Source organism: Crinia signifera, chromosome 8, assembly GCF_055691185.1.
Source record: "Crinia signifera chromosome 8, ASM5569118v1, whole genome shotgun sequence".
Lineage (NCBI taxonomy): Eukaryota > Metazoa > Chordata > Amphibia > Anura > Myobatrachidae > Crinia > Crinia signifera.
Window position 1 is genome coordinate 58,556,640 of NC_139224.1, and position 17,353 is coordinate 58,573,992.

Consider the following 17,353-nt stretch of genomic DNA (forward strand, 5'->3'; position numbering starts at 1 on the left):
TCTTCCTACCTTAGAGTATACGTGAAGACCCTACTTACCTTGGCCAGAGTATACATTGCCCGTACCTGGATGGTTCTTAGCCGCCTTTTCACTTATCCTGGGTTGCATTAGTGAATGTCACCCTGTGCCATGAATGCTTCAGGTATACGAAGTGTAACTGTGCTTTGATAAGGTTTGGGGTCTCTGACAGAATTCTCCACTCGCCTTTAACACAATGGATTAATCTATTTTCTATCTGTGCTTTGCATACGATATCTGCCCGGTGCCCATACGGCTGACCAGAAAACATATCTAAAGGAGCAATGTGAGTGTGTGAAGTGGATAGGTTTTAGCCTCGGTTTCTTATTTGTAATACAATTACTACTCTTTCAATTGCCGCCGATTTATTACCTGGATCTCGTTTTCGGGAAATGTGTTTATTATTTTTTATTGGTACGGTATTTTAGGTGTTGAAAACTAATAAAAATTCATGATAAAAAAAAAATAAAAACACACACACACACACACACACACACACACACACACACACACACACACACACACACAGGAAAAAAGTTATTCTCGTCATCTCCTCTATATAATCACTCACCAGAGGCCGTGGCTGCAGTTTCCTCCGCCAGCAGCTGGTCCTTCTCCTGTCGCAGTCTCTGAATCTCCAACGTGTGGTGTCGTTGTAGTTCAGACAAAAGCTGCTTGTGCGAATTCTCCATCTGAGAAAGGCTGTACTCACATGCTTCCTGTAACAGAGAGACAGAATGACACACCAAAACACACTGACCTATTGGTTAAAACCGCACTATAGCATAGGACAGAAGGTGGCCACAAATGCGTTCTGCCCGTGCTATGCGTGCTCCTGTGCACATCACATAGCACAAAAAGTATGTGCGGCACATACTTTTTGGAGTAGATGGCATCACATCTAGTTCAAAACGCACGCTGCTTTCGCACATTGCAAGCATTTTGAAATACATATGATGTGATCTAGTCCAAAAGCATGGTGCGCTAACTGAAGGGTGAATTAGAAGCAAAATAAATGACAATTTTAGAATGAAAATAAAAATAAAAAAAAAGTACTGAGATTCAGGGCATACGGAGCTGAAATAAGCACCATTCATATATGGCTAACTGTCTACATCAGATGCGCAACACCAATTGATTTACTCAAATCAATTAGAATTGTAAAGGCAAAAAATCTTTAATTTGCAATACCTGCTCTTTGCAGCACCAACATACGGACCTCAATATAAGACACATACTGTATTTACATGAAATAATCCTAAAAATGTCAGTATATCCATTAAATGATTCACAAGACTACATGCAAGACATTACAAAGAAGAAAACCGTTATAATAGTTCATTTATTTGCACGCTATCACCTACTTTAAAAACTTAAATCATGCTTTTGTTTCACGACATGGTATAAAATTTAGAAACACTTGAGCACAATGATCCTCTCTTGGGTGCTCATGCTTTCCTAGCATGGCCCTTATGTCTGCCTCAACATTCACTTCTGCTCTCATAAACCTCTTCCTGACCAAGTACTGTTTTATTGTACCACTGATGTTTTAGTCTTCTAACAAGGATTGTCTACACCAGGCTTGTCCAACCTGCGGCCCTCCAGCTGTTGTGAAACTACACATCCCAGCATGCCTTGCCATAGTTTTAGCATTCCCCAATATCAAAACTGTGGTAAGGCCTTCTGGGATGTGTAGTTTCACAGCAGCTGGAGGGCCGCAGGTTGGACATGCCTGGTCTGCACAATGCTTTGTTAACATTCTTTTATATTATTCACTGTACAAGTTATGTATTTATGCTTTAACTCGTCACTAAAAGTTATTATTGGAAAAAAATTTAATAAAAAAAAAAAAAAAAAAAAAAGGTGATTATTAAAATAAATATTTCGCAGCCTTACAATCAACAGCTGGCATAACCGTGACATTTACCGGTGTCCTAGTGCAATTTTCGCTCTCGCCATAGAACCTGTAGCGGCTAAAATTAGACGAAAGGATTCCATATGCTGCCTCAATGCTGGAATATAGAAAAACTGAGCAAGGGAAGAAGTATTTAACACATTTAACGGTACTTGTTTCCTAGCATGGCACCCAAGATTTTCATCTTATAGCATCTTATGCAATCGCATTGCACGATGGTATACGATTTTTTATTGTACAACCACCCTGATGGGTCCTTACAATGTTAAATGCCCCCTTATTGTCAACGCCACCCCGAAGTGTGGCGAGCGCAGTGGTACGCGTCCTCTAACCTTTTCATACACCAACTATCCACGTCGGCATGGAGTTGATTTTACATAGTGTGGCGAGAGCAGCTAGCCCCGCGAAGGGACTCTTATTACTTTACAAGTATTGCGCGTCCCCTTGCGGGGCTTGCCGCGCACGCCACGCTTCGGGCTCGGTGGCTCGCACTATCTAAAATCAACTGCACACTGACGTGGATAGTGGGGGTATGAAAAGGTCGGAGGATGCGTACCCCCGCCCTTCGCGGGCTTGCTGCGCTCTCCACGCTTCGGGTTGCCGTTGATCCTGGGGGGAATTTAACATTGTAAGGACCCATCAGGGTGGTTGTACAATAAAAAAAATCATATACCATTGCAATGTATGCCATACGATGCAATATGATATTTTATAGTACAATATCGCATCGCATCACATTGTATACCATATTTAGTCTTATGGTATACGATGCGATGGGCGCCGTGCTAGGAAACAAGTACCTATTTAACTCCTAAACTGGCCAATAACAATACATAATATATATTTATATTTAGTTACTGGCCAGTACAGCAGTTAAATAAATCTGTATTAAATAAGTCTTGTGCATTTGTTACATATTCTTGTATGTTTAGGTTCCGAAAGGGCTGCGCATTCCCTTAAAAATAGCTGTAAGAGTTATGAGAATACCGAGTAATCAGTAGCTCTGGGTGATTGATTAGGCATCTGATTGTTTCTTTTTATACCTCAATACGGGTGGCTCTTTTAAGACTAAGGGACCCCATTATTATTGAATATCTGCAGCCAATTCCCCGAAAACACCCATTTTCATGGGTTAGCCGCAAATATTAAAGTATCCTCTGGCACAGAAGATCGCAGGGAAGGTCTTAGCCCCTGTTCCAGGGTTTGCACGGACATACACCTTGGGGAAAGTCTGGGCGGTAGATCCTGCCAAGATCGCATTGGGAATGCGATCCTATGGTAAAAGGGCCTTTAAGATGTTTGCAGATTATATTCGGTTAAGTTTAATATCTACCAATATTCATGTTGAAAACGGCTCAAAAATGTAAAATAATCTGATAAAGAGGGTGTTATTTTGGAACACCTCTTAAGGAGCCCACACACAGTGCGTTTTTGGGCTTGCGATGTGTGCTTATCACATCAAAGAGTACAAAAAAAAAAGATGTGCAATATGTACTCTTTGAACTAGATCGCATCTCATCTAGTTTAAAATGCATGGAGCACATTGTACTGTGTGGGCACCTTTATGAGAAAGACTTTATAGAGGAACAAAGAATCGTGAAAATGTAAAATACAGCTGAAATAGATGCATGCTTGCTATGGCAAGCCATTATGGCATTTACCAACGAATGCGTGAAGAAAATCCCAAAGGACAGCTCTTGCACTAAGAGCGGTCCTTTGTGATGCTGGACTTATGGGTTTAGGCATGCATGCTGCAGGGGGGTGTTGGAAGAAATCCTACTGGATCCCACTGAGAGAAAAAAGCCAGACTCCTATAGGGGAATCCCGATTGATGACAGCATCAAAGCCCCAGAATTTAAATACAAAATGTATCTTAAAAAAATAAAAAAAATGGAACAAAATGGCACTGGAGCAAAGTGCCATATTATTCGCTCCGCTAAATAACATTTCTTCAAATCAGCCTCATTATATGGAAGAAAAGAAAAGGAAAAATAAAAAAAAAAGTGTGACTTACCTGAGAGATGAAGCCATGGGGAACAGGCCTCTCACCGTCTCCCTTCTGAGCTTCTATTTCCTTCTTGGCTTTCTCCAGCTGCATCTTTAAACTCTGAATCTGTATAATGAGAAACATATGGAACCTCAGAGACCGTAGCATTATACAGCAATTCACTTTTCATTCAATAACTGATCCTCAGACTTTAACATAATAGTAGCCAGTAATAGTTATGAGCAGATTTTCAATTCAGAGACAACCTATCCTTCCCACATGAATAATAAATAGCTTCTGCCAAGTTATTTCTCTAACTGCCAATCAACAGTCTTCAAAAAGGTACAGAATGACCACAGCCCCACAAAGAAGAAGTCAGACTGCCCTCTATGTGTGGACATGCATTTTTAGTCCCACTTTCTAAAGCATTACCTGTTACATTGACAGAGAATTAAAGGGGTCCACAACGCCTTACAAAGTACATACAGATGTGTCCACATTCATCTATCCTCCACGCGATACAAGTGGTGTTATACAGAACACGTAAGCTCTGTGTGACTATGTAATAAAGAGTATGTATTCCTACTTTTTCGTTTAAATCTATTATTTGCAAAAACGGTACTTGTTTCCTATCTGGGCGCCCGTCGCGGGCATCGCGGGTACATTTATGCCTGCCCGCGACCGACGCGATGCCCGCGATTTTCCCATTGAAAACCATGTTAAACCTGAAAAATCGCGTCGGTCGCGTCGCGGCCGGCCATAAACGTACCCGCGATGCCCGCGACGCGATGCTCACGATTTCCCATAGGGAACAATGTTAAAAGTCGCGATGGACCCGATTTTAGTGTTAAATGGCTCAATCAACCCGATTTTGCCATAGGAATCAATGTTAAATGGGCCACAGAGCCCATTAACCCTTAAATGTCCCCCCCAATTTTTGACGCCACCCCACGATCGACGCCAACCCGAAGCGTGGCGAGCGCAGCGAGCCCGCGAGGGGCGGCGGTACGCGTCCTCCGACCTTTTCATGCCCTACTATCCACGTCGGCGTGGTGTGAGAATATAATAGTGTGGCGAGCGCAGCGAGCCACCGAGCCCGAAGCGTGGCGAGCGCAGCGAGCCCCGCGAGGGGACGCGGATACCTTCACAGTTATGCGCGTCCCCTCGCGGGCTTCACAGGTGTCCGTGGCGACCCGGACACCTGTGAAGCCCGCGAGGGGACGCGTCTACCTGTGAAGGTATCCGCGTCCCCTCGCGGGGCTCGCTGCGCTCGCCACGCTTCGGGCTCGGTGGCTCGCTGCGCTCGCCACACTATTATATTCCCACACCACGCCGACGTGGATAGTAGGGCATGAAAAGGTCGGAGGACGCGTACCGCCGCCCCTCGCGGGCTCGCTGCGCTCGCCACGCTTCGGGTTGGCGTGGATCGTGGGGTGGCGTTAAAAATTGTTGGGGACATTTAAGGGTTAATTGGGCCTAATTCAGGGTTAATATGGCGAAATCGGGTCAATTGAGCCATTTAACAGTGAAATCGCGGTCAATCAGCCTTTTTAACATTGTTCCCTATGGGAAAATCGCGGTGATCGCGGTCATCGCGGGCATCGCGACCAACCAATTTTACCCGCGATGACCGCGATCACCGCGATTTTTACCCCCGATGACCGCGATTTTGATCGTGGGCGCCCAGATAGGAAACAAGTACCGCAAAAACAATTAAAACCCACAGGCAGCTTATACTGACAAAAATGATATGTGGCATATCTATGGAATTCAGCCCCTCTTCCAATGGGGCCTGAACTGCGTATATTCTATAATGCTCATGTACAGGGCCCAGCTAATTATTCCTTCGCCAAGGTGCTTACAGTCTGAATAAAAAGGCAGGGAGTGTTCCCTGCTCGGGTGGGCACATGACGTCGGCAACCAGTCAGAATTCGCATCACTACAAGCAGCTGCCAAGTGAATTCAGAGTCACGCAGCTACGTGCGAGCGCAGGACAGAGGAGGAGAAAACCTTTGATGGGGGGGGGGGGGGGGGGATTGCTTTTTGGAAATTCTAAACCTGGTGCAGGGCATGCATAGTTTTACAAAAAAAAAAAAAAAGGAACAAGGAACTCATTTTTCTGGGGGCAGGAGTATGATAAAAGTAGTAAAAGTCAACTTTTAAATCATATGTTAAAAAAGAAAAAAAAGATTACAGGACAAACAGCTTAAAAAAAAAAAGGCCGATTAGGTAGCTAAAGTGAGCGAGGCTTTTTTTTGGGCGCAATATTTAACTAAAACAGACTTCGGATCAGTCGGTCCTCAGGACCCCACACAGTGCATCTTTTGCAGGTCTTCTCACAGAATCACAAGTGAAATAATTAGCTCCACCTGTGGATCTTTTAAAATGTGTTAATGAGTAATGAATGCACCAGTGCACCTGCCGGGTGACCTGGAAAACGTGAACTGTGTGGGGTCCTGAGTTTGAGAACCCCTGACCTAGGGCATTGGTAGAGGGATGAGCGATACTTTATTACAGGTAGTGTTGTGAAGGAAAAAAGGGATTAGATAGTGGTGTAATCTTCCTTGGATGGTATGGGCCCTGATACCAGTGTCATAGCAGGGTCACAGAAACCAGCATCAGGCTGACTACAGAACCAATAAGAAAGGGTAGAAGTAACCTGTAGTAAACATGACTTTACATTAGGGAGAAAGAATTAGGAAGTCATACTGAGGAAGCGCCAGTGTGAAATGTCAGTCTATCGAGATCCAGATCACCCGCGTTGCAGGAGCGGGTCACCCTAGCAATATTTGGTCACAGCACACTACCAGAGTAAAATATTTGGTACTTGTGTAGTTTCACGGCGCCACCGCACGCACTCTCATGAAACTTGGCAGCTTGCCAGACTCTGTGTTTACTGTGCGCTCTAGATGTAATGTACGTTATCAGCATAGTGCTGGCAGCAGCAGAGCGCGCTGCCCAGCGCTGACAGGTCATTGTGGTACTTGTAGTTCCACAGTGGACACCTCGGCACACCGCTAATGAACGGGGCTTCTAAACTAGACACCCCGGCACATCGCTATCAAAGGGGGTGTCCCAAATGTAGTGCTAAAATTTAGACGCTTTAGCGTCTAAATTTACACTCCCTGCAAACCGCTAAGAAGGATGCACCTAAATTTAGACGCTAAAGCGTCTGAATTTAGTTGGGTCTAGGGGTACATAGGGGTGCACTGTGCAAAACACTCTTAAACCTGTTCACAATGACACTAGCCGACGTAACAGCTGTCGACCATGTTAATTCCACTATCCACACCACCCCGAAGCGTGGCGAGCGCACCCCGCGAGGGGACATGGTACACGTCCGACCGACCTTTTTATACCCCCACTATCCACGTCGGCGTGGAGTTGATTTTAGAAAGTGTGGCGAGCGCAGCGAGCCACCGAGCCCGAAGCATGGCGAGGGGACGCGTATACCTGTGAAGTTATGTGCGTCCCCTCGCCACGCTTCAGGCTCGGTGGGTAGGAAAAGGCCGGTCGGTGGCATACGGAGTCCGCTCACCACGCTTCGGGTGGCGTGGATAGTGGAATTAACAAAGTCGACAGCTGTTACGTCGACTATTGTCATTGTGAACAGGTTTAAGAGTGCACCCCATGTACCCCTAGACCAAACTAAATTCAGACGCTTTAGCGTCTAAATTTAGATGTACCCTTTCTTAGCGGTTTGCAGGGAGTCTAGATTTAGACGCTTTAGCATCTAAATTTAGGTGCACCCTTCTTAGCGGTTTGCAGGGAGTGTTAATTTAGATGCTAAAGCGTCTAAATTTTAGCGTCTACATTTGGGACACCCCCTTTGATAGCGGTGTGCTGGGGGGGCCTAGTTTAGAAGCCCCATTCGTTAGCGGTGTGCCCACTGTGGAACTACAAGTACCACAATGACCTATCAGCGCTGGGCATCTAGAGCGGCACGCGCACAGTAAACACAGAGTCTGGCAAGCTGCCAAGTTTCATGAGAGACTGTGCACGCGGTGGCGCAGTGAAACTACACAAGTACCAAAGTTTTTATATGAAAAGTTTAATTCTTTATCATAAAAGGTCCATACCCACTGGGCGATTATGCTCAGCATAAGCGATGTCATACACACTGAGCCGCTTTCCCCCTGCCTAGTGCTATGCAAAGCCATCCACAAAGCCACTCATTTGCTGGTAATACAAGCAGATGAGCGGCTTTCCTGGCGATGATGCGGGAGCTCTTTGCCGGGCCGTAAACACTGGGTGGCTTTGAGCTGAAAGCCACTCATACTTGGTGGTTTCAATGGCTTTCAGCTATAAAAAAATAAAATAAAAAAATCGTGTGTATGGGCCTAAAAGAAAAGTTCCCTTCTTTTTTTCCCCCCACTACTTTATAAAAACTCCGTACAGGTGTGATACATTTAACTCATCCAATACAAGATCCATACCCTTATACACAATAAAAGAGGTCTACAACTTAAACTCTTTACGGTGTAATGAAAAAAAAAAAAAAATGAAGAACCAATTGTGTTAAAAAGTCAGTGAAGTGACAGTATACCTTTATATAAAAACTGCCTCTTATAAGAACCATACTCACTTGTCTTTCAAGAGCAGATGTGTTTTCTCCCCCAGTTTTGCTTCGACTTCCACCCAGCAAACATGTAAGTGACGTTTGTTTTGTCTCCCGCAAGGGCAAGCGCTCAAGTTCTTTCCATTTTGCCTCAATATCTTCATTTAGCCGCTGTTTCTGCTCTTCAGATAGACTTGTGGGAGTAATACGACGAGTGGAAGAGGTGTCACCGCCAGGAGCAGCTTCAAACCAGCGCCTGCGTTCTTCTGACCTCTGATCCCGCTCCTCTCCTGGGGAAAGCGGAGACAACTCCACATAATCAAATGAACCTTGCCGAGATCCTGTAAGCTCCCCTTTTCTCTGTCTGACTTCGGAACCCAGTCGCAGCTCCTCAGGCCTTTGAGTGTGGCGAGAGGGTACAAATGTATTCTCCTTATTGCCCTCAGACAACCTAAAAATGAGCAATGTTAAAATATAAGAACAACTGTATAAGTCACATAAGCCACACTGCAAATCTAGGACCCACAATACCACAATATTCCACGAAATCCCAAATTACAGTTGTGTAAAATTAGGGACAACAATATAAACACAGAGATGACACATTAACTATAGATTGTGCTTTACTGTAATCCCAGAGCCTCCTGTACACCGAGGGTGTATGAACACCCAATGATGCTAACCCCCCTCTATGACAATATGGGGCGATACAGACAGTATGTATTTCATTTCCATTGACATTTATGATCAAAGAGGCAGAACTGGGAAGTGACCTAGAGGTAGATGCATAAAACGTGCAATAAGCGGGACATCGCGCCCCTGTCATTATCGGCACTGCTAAAAAAGGGAGCCAATGTGCAAGACAATACTGTATATGTACAGTCAGTGGTACTGATAGCCAAGTACTGTACATAGGATGAACAATAAAGTTTTGTCCTTTTTTTTCTGCTCTCTCCCTCTCTGCGACCATAGGTGTCACTGGGGGAATTTTGATTGACGCATGTGCAGAATGGTCAGTGGCATTAGAAAGAGCTGAAAGAATGACAGTGTACTTTAACCCACAGGTACTTAACCCCTTCCCGACATTTGACGTATATATACACGTCATGGCCGGGATGTACTTCCCGACACATGACGTATATATACGTCATGACTTTAAACTGTCACCGCGTCTATAGACGCGGTGACAGTTTAAACATGTCTGCTGTCCCTGACAGCAGACATATCCCTGCATGCCCAGGGGGGGGGCGGCGATGCCTCCCCCCCGTCGGCGATCGCTGTGATTGGCTGTTCAATGTGAACAGCCAGTCGCAGCGTTTTCCTGTGTTACCGGCGAATCAGACGCTCGGTAACACAGGGATCAATCACCGCCGGGTGGGAGGGGGCGTGAGGGGGTCACCGGTGATGACCACACCTCACCCCACCTGCCCCCAAGGCTGTGATTGGTCCGTCGGACCGACGGACCAATCACAGCCATGGCGCGTGATTTAAACCAACGGTGACTGCGCTGCAGACGCCATTCCGGTCTGGAATTGCGTGCAGAGCGGTCACCGTGCCAATCTGTCGTGATATACTGACCTGATCCTTGCCTGATACTTACCTGATCACCGCTGGTAGCGTGCTGCCAGCAGCTGGATGCTTCCTGGATCTTGTGACTTCCTGTGTGCTGCTGCTGCAGTGTCATAGAGTCACAGATAGTGAGAGATAGTGAGAGATAGTGACAGAGAGTGCTATATTTTGTGTCTGCTGCCCCCCCTTTTGTGCTGATCAGCAACTTTTTGGGGGTGCAGGTTTTATATATATATATATATATATATATATATATATATATATATATACACACACACACACACACACACACACACACCTGTCAGTTGCACCAAAGGTTGTGCTGCCTGTGCAACTGACTGCTGCCCCCCCTTTTGTGCTGATCAGTATAAACTAAGTGATCAGCACCTTTTTTGGGGTCCAGGGTTTTTTTTTTTTTATATATACCCTGTCAGGTTGCACCCACAGTTGTGTGCCTGCTGCCCCTCACTGCTAATCAGTGTTGCATCAATGCATCACTGATCTGCAGTTTTGTTTTTTTGGAGAGTGCAGTGTTTTGTTTTTACACCCACGTTGCTTTTGTGGGTGTCCTGTGGCCGCTGAGCGCTGATCAGTGACGTACATCACTGAACAGCATTTTTGGCACAGGGTTGATATAATTTTTTTTTTTTATTGGGATCAAATTCCTGTATAAAGTATTTTTTTTTCTGCACTACATACACACTACATACCCCCCGTGTTGAAATAAAGTTTGTACCCCCCCTACACTATACACGTGTTAAAACATTACACTTACAGAAACACAAAAATAAAAATGGCATCCCAAATGTCATCCCAGTCATCCAGAAGAATGTATTCAGTGGAGGAGGCATATGCCATGCTTGCCTCTGACTGACACAGCCAGTGATGCAAGCGGGGAATTTGAAGGATTCGTCTTAACCTCATCTTCCTCCTCTAATGATGAGGGACCCCCTCAAAGACGCCCCCGTAGAGCAGCTGAGACCCCCTCCCAAATGATCGATCCCGTATGGACCCCACCACCAGACAATTTTGAGCCCCAGGTTCCTGAGTTTTTGGCCATCCCAGGAATCCAATTTGATTCAACAGGTCTCAGAGAAATTGACTTTTTCAAATTATTTTTCTCTGATGATTTTATCAATTTAATGGTGGACCAAAGTAATTTATATGCCCAGCAGTTTATTGCTCAAAACCCCACGTCATTATTTGCTAGGTGGACCCCTGTAGATGCAGTAGAGATGATGACGTTTTGGGGTCTGGTGTTACATATGGGCATAGTAAAAAAGCCAGAAATTAGGCAATATTGGAGTACAGATGTTCTGTACAGCACCCCACTTTACCGTATGGCCATGACTCGGACTCGTTTTGAGATAATCCTTAAATTTTTACATTACACCGATAATGCACAGTGCCCACCCAGAGATGATCCCACCTTTGACCGGCTATTCAAAGTCAGGCCGGTCATTGATCATTTCAGTGCCAAATTTGCAGAGTTGTACATCCCTGAAAAATGTATTTGTATCGACGAGTCCCTTATACATTTTAAAGGAAGGGTTAAATTCCGCCAGTACCTTCCCAGTAAGAGGGCAAGGTATGGCATAAAAATGTATAAGCTGTGTGAAAGCACCTCAGGGTACACCCACAGGTTTAGGGTATATGAAGGGAAGGATTCAAGAATTGAACCGCCAGAATGCCCCCCCTCCCTCGTAGGTGTTAGTGGAAAAATTGTCTGGGATTTAGTGCACCCCTTCCTGGATAAAGGTTATCACCTCTATGTGGATAACTTTTACACTAGCATCCCCCTGTTTAAGGCCCTTGGTTCAAGAGGTACAGCAGCTTGCGGTACTGTGCGCAAGAACCAAAGAGGCCTCCCAAAAACGCACATTGCCCAAGTACTGAGAAGGGGTGAAAGCAGGGGAATATGCACCGAAAATATGTTGTTGGTCAAATATAAGGACAAGAGGGATGTCCTTATACTGACAACAATTCACGGAGACAGTACCACCTCCGTCCCTGTACGAGGTACCAGTACCCACACCTCAAAACCGAATTGTATCCTAGATTACAATAAGTACATGGGCGGAGTGGATCTTTCAGATCAGGTACTGAAGCCGTACAGTGCCCTGCGGAAAACAAAAATCTGGTACAAGAAGCTGGCCGTGTATATCATCCAGATGGCACTGTATAACGCTTACGTGCTATTCCGTTCTACCAGCCAGAGGGGGACATTTATGCACTTTCAAGAGGAAGTCATAAAGGGCCTAATATTTGGGAACCAGCAGGCAGAGGGCCCCAGTACTTCTAGTACTGGCCCCCGTATTGTACCAGGGCAGCATTTTCCTAACGAAATCCCCTCCACTGCAAAAAAGGGCAGGACACAAAAAAGGTGCAAAGTTTGCTATAAAAAGGGAATAAGAAAGGATACTATTTTCCACTGTGAAACTTGCCCCGACAAACCCGGCCTATGTATAAAGGAGTGTTTTAAAATATACCACACATCTATGGATTATTAGGTTCATCATTTCACCGTGCTTCGGGGGTCTTGCTAATGCCACATAGCACCCACCATTCATTCTGTGCTGCAAAATCCAAAAATCACTCCTTCCCTTCTGAGTCCTGCCATGCACCCAACTGGTATTTTTTGGTCACATATGAGGCATTGCCATACTCGGGAGAAATTGGGGCACAGATTTTGGGGCGCTTTTTCTCATTCATACCTTATGAAAAATTGAGCCAGAACTGCATTTTTGTGTAAAAAAAAATGTAATTTTTCATTTGCACAGCCCAGTTGTATCAAAATTGGTGAAATCCCTGGGGGGTTTGAAATGTACACTATAGCCCTAGATGAATTCCCTGAGGGGTGTAGTTTGCAAAATGGGGTCACTTGTGGGGGGGTTCCACTGTATTGGTGCTTCGGGGGTCTTGCTAATGCGACATAGCACCCACCAACATTCCACCAGAATCTGTGCTGCAAAATCCAAATATCACTCCTTCCCTTCTGAGTCCTGCCATTTTTTGGTCACACATGAGGCGTTGCCGTACTCGGGAGAAATTGGGGCACAGATTTTGGGGTGCTTTGTCTCCTTCATTCCTTGTGAAAATGAAAAATTTTGAGCCAGAACTGCATTTTTGTGTAAAAAATTTAATTTTTCATTTTCACAGCCCAGTTGTACCACAATTGGTGAAACCCCTGGGGGTTTGAAATGTACACTATACCCCTAGATGAATTCCCTGAGGGGTGTAGTTTGCAAAATGGGGTCACTTGTGGGGGGGTTCCTAACTTTTAGCATCTTATGGTGCCTAGAAACCTACATGGTGCCTAAAAAATAATCTCATAAAAAGGAGGCTCCAAAATCAAGTAGGTGCTCCTTCTATTATGAAGCCTGTGGTTTGGTCAACGTGTACACTAGGGCCACATATATGATATTTATGAAAACAAAAGAATTGGGGGAATCAATTTTTAGTCACATTTCTCTAGTAAAATCTACTGTGTTCCTTAGAAAAATGTATTAAAATTGAAAATCTGCAAAAAAAATGAAATTTTGAAATTTCACCTACACTGTTTTAATTCCTGTGAAACACCTAAAGGGTTAACAAACTTCCAAAATGCTGTTTTGAATACTGTGAGGGGTGCAGTTTTTGAAATGGCATCATTTATGGGGGGGTCTCACATACAAGTCCCTCAAAGTCACATCAGAACTGAACTGGTCCCTAAAAAAATCAGTGTTTGAAATTTTCTTGAAAATTTGAGAATTTGCTATTCATATTTTAAGCCTCCTAGTGTCCAAAAAAATTAAAAGGAGGTTGAAATAATGATGGCAACATAAAGTAGACATATGGTCTATGTTAGTTATTAACTATTTTGAGTGGTATGATTATTTGTCTCACAAGCAGAAAATTTAACATTTTGAAAATTGCTAAATTTTCCATTTTTTTACGACATTTTGGTATTTTTCACAAAAAAACACAGACTGTATCGACCCAAATTTACCACTAACTTGAAGTACAATGTGTCACGAGAAAACAATCTCAAAATCACTGGGATAAGTAAAAGCAAAAAAAAGTTATCCCCACTTAAGTGATACATGTCAGATTTGAAAAAAAGGGCTCTGTCAGGAAGGCAAAAACAGGCTGCGGCGGGAAGGGGTTAAACACTGGGGTATCAGTGAAGGTGTTCGTTCAAATGAAATCTGTGCAGATCTGGATATAAGCAAATAGTCACTGGAGATCTCGCGTTTCGAGAGACAGGCTCTCTTTGTCAAGGAGAGCTGGTCTCTCGAAACGCGTTGGAAGCCTGGGGAGAAGCGAGTCCGCACACCGCCGCCGATACCGGAAGTCACCAAACCCGAACTTCCGGCCAAGCGCGGCACACTCGCGGAGGTCCGGAACACGGCATGGAGGAAGATAGAAGGCCAGAAGACCTAGGTAAGCTTAGGGACAGATAGGGCTACCAGGTGCCACCTATCATTACCACAGCACGGACCAACAACCCCAACCACCAGAAAAGGGCTGTAAACATTGTTTTTACTTTCACTTTTATCTTTTGAGCGGTAAAGCACCTTTCCATTTACACATTAAACCTAACAAACCCAAGCGCTTTTATTTTATCCTTAAAGCTTCAGATATAGGCATTTTTTTTCTGTACATGATTCGGGATTGGTACGAAATCCTGGTGGTCAAAATCCCGACGCCGGAATCCGAACCCCCGAAATCCCGACAGGGGAAGGGGGGGAGGGGGGACGTAGATCGCCCCCTTTGAGGGCTCGCTGCGCTCGCCACGCAGCGGACCCGGTGCCTTGCTACGTTCTGCACACTAATTTTTTCTCCCTCTATGGGTGTTGGGATTTCGGCGGTCGGGATTTTGACCACCGGGATTTTAACTGCATCCCCATGATTCTTTTGAACAAAAGTATGGCCAATTAACGGTCACCTCTGCATTAGGCCCTATGAGGTTTACGTAAGACGATATGGGGGGGGGGGGGGGGGCTGACCTGGATACTGCAAGAAAGCAATAATTACTGGCAAATGCGGGGGGGTGCTCCTGTCTATAACGGCATTGCTATCTACAAGATAGCACGCCGATGTGCTGGGTAATGTATGAACAGTGGAGCCAGCTAGGGGTGAGAGATAGCACAGCAGGATAGCCAAGGAGGTGGTTTGGGGAGTACAAGGCCTTCTGACATCCTCACAGTCACTAAATCTTTCGTGACACATACACATATCTGCCCTGGTTAGCATATGGGAAGATTTATTTGAAGCCAACATATATATTTGAAGTAAGCATTTTTACAATGCACTGAAAAAAATTAGAATTTTCTGTGTGGTCGAAAACTCTGTGCTAGTGGGGTGAAACTTGAAAAACCGTTTTGGAATAGTCCAAGGTCAGTGTTCCCCCACTCCTTTTTAACTCACTCTGGGTGTGATGTACTAAACTGAAAATGCAATAAAAACCCTGTTATCAGGGTTGTTTTTACTTTTTATTATTCCATTTCTTTTTATTGATTTTATGGAAATGGTTACATCTTCATTAGACAATACAAACAAATAAAAACAATAGATTACAATATAACAAATTGTGTGGTCTCATTTGTGGTCAGCAGGCATATAGAGGAAAAAATAAATAGGCTTGCATTACAAAAATACAATATAAATACTGTTAAGGGCATACACACAGAGCGTTTGTGTGCTATTTTCTAAGCAATCTGACTAGATTGCTTAGAAAGTAAGCAGAGATCTCTCTGTGTGTATGCTCCGAGAGATTAATTATCTCCTGCAAACTAATGCCCCTTTCAGACCGCACAAAAAAAAACGTTATTTTGCCGATTTTTAACCGTTTTGAAACGGGAATCTGTGCTGTCTGAAAGGTGCAAAGTGATTTTACCGTTTCCCAAAAAAACGGTTTTTTGAAACGTTAAAAAAGCAGGGTCCTACCCGTTTCAGACCCGTTTTTTTTTTGTGTCAAAACGGATCTGAAACGGGATTCCTACCTCCCCCTCCCCCCTAGGCAGCGAATAATCGCGCTAGGGGTAGGGGGTCCCTACAGTGTATATTATATCAGTGGCGGGGTCCCTGCAGCTACTAGTTCCCATACGCTGCAGGGACCCCGCCACTGATATAACATACACTGTAGGGACCCCCTGCGCTGGGACCCCCGGGCAGCCTCTCTCCCCCACCCCCGTCGTGTCCATACCGCGCTGTTTTGCGGGAGGACCCCCAGGCAGCCTCTCTCCCCCTCTCCGCCACCGCCCCCCCCCCCGTCATACCTCCAGCGTGAGTGTCCAGCCTGTTAAAGCGATTGTGAAAACGGCTCACACTGCTCCCCTGTGCACTGTGGCCGGTCCAGGCTGAAAGGGGGGGGGGGGGGGGGGAGGAGAAGAGGGGCTGCCCGCGGGTCCTCCGGCAAAACTGATAATGTACGGGGGGGGGGGGGGGGGCGCGCGCGGCTGCCCAGGTGTCCTCTGCAAAAATGTATATATATATATATATATATATATATATATATATATATATATATATATATATATATATATATATATATATATATATATATATATATATATATATATATATATATATATATATATATATATATATATATATATATATATATATATATATATATATAGATAGATATATAGTGGGGCAAAAAAGTATTTAGTCAGCCACCAATTGTGCAAGTTCTCCCACTTAAAAAGATGAGAGAGAGGCCTGTAATTTTCATCATAGGTATACCTCAACTATGAGAGACAAAATGAGGAAAAAAAAATCCAGAAAATGACATTGTCTGATTTTTAAAGAATTTATTTGCAAATTATGGTGGAAAATAAGTATTTGGTCAATAACAAAAGTTCATCTCAGTACTTTGTTATATACCCTTTGTTGGCAATGACAGAGGTCAAACGTTTTCTGTAAGTCTTCACAAGGTTTTCACAAACTGTTGCTGGTATTTTGGCCCATTCCTCCATGCAGATCTCCTCTAGAGCAGTGATGTTTTGGGGCTGTCGCTGGGCAACACGGACTTTCAACTCCCTCCAAAGATTTTCTATGGGGTTGAGATCTGGAGACTGGCTCGGCCACTCCAGGACCTTGAAATGCTTCTTACGAAGCCACTCCTTTGTTACCCGGGCAGTGTGTTTGGGATCGTTGTCATGCTGAAAGACCCAGCCACGTTTCATCTTCAATGCCCTTGCTGATGGAAGGAGGTTTTCACTCAAAATCTGACGATACATGGCCCCATTCATTCTTTCCTTTACACGGAGCAGTCGTCCTGGTCCCTTTGCAGAAAAACAGCCCCAAAGCATGATGTTTC

At 44.6% G+C, this 17,353-nt stretch overlaps 1 protein-coding gene across 3 annotated transcripts in view; it reads right to left on the minus strand.

The window, feature by feature from the left end:
• The window catches only part of TRIOBP (TRIO and F-actin binding protein), a 50,389-nt gene that overhangs the window by 16,675 nt on the left and 16,361 nt on the right, over nucleotides 1–17,353 (minus strand). For all 3 annotated transcript variants that reach the window (XM_083156495.1, XM_083156494.1, XM_083156493.1), the window contains exons 6-8: nucleotides 8,506–8,929; nucleotides 3,948–4,046; nucleotides 590–737 (exon numbers count right to left, since the gene is read on the minus strand). In XM_083156495.1, coding sequence (XP_083012621.1) covers nucleotides 590–737; nucleotides 3,948–4,046; nucleotides 8,506–8,929 — 671 coding nt within the window. The remainder of the gene's footprint in view (nucleotides 1–589; nucleotides 738–3,947; nucleotides 4,047–8,505; nucleotides 8,930–17,353) is intronic.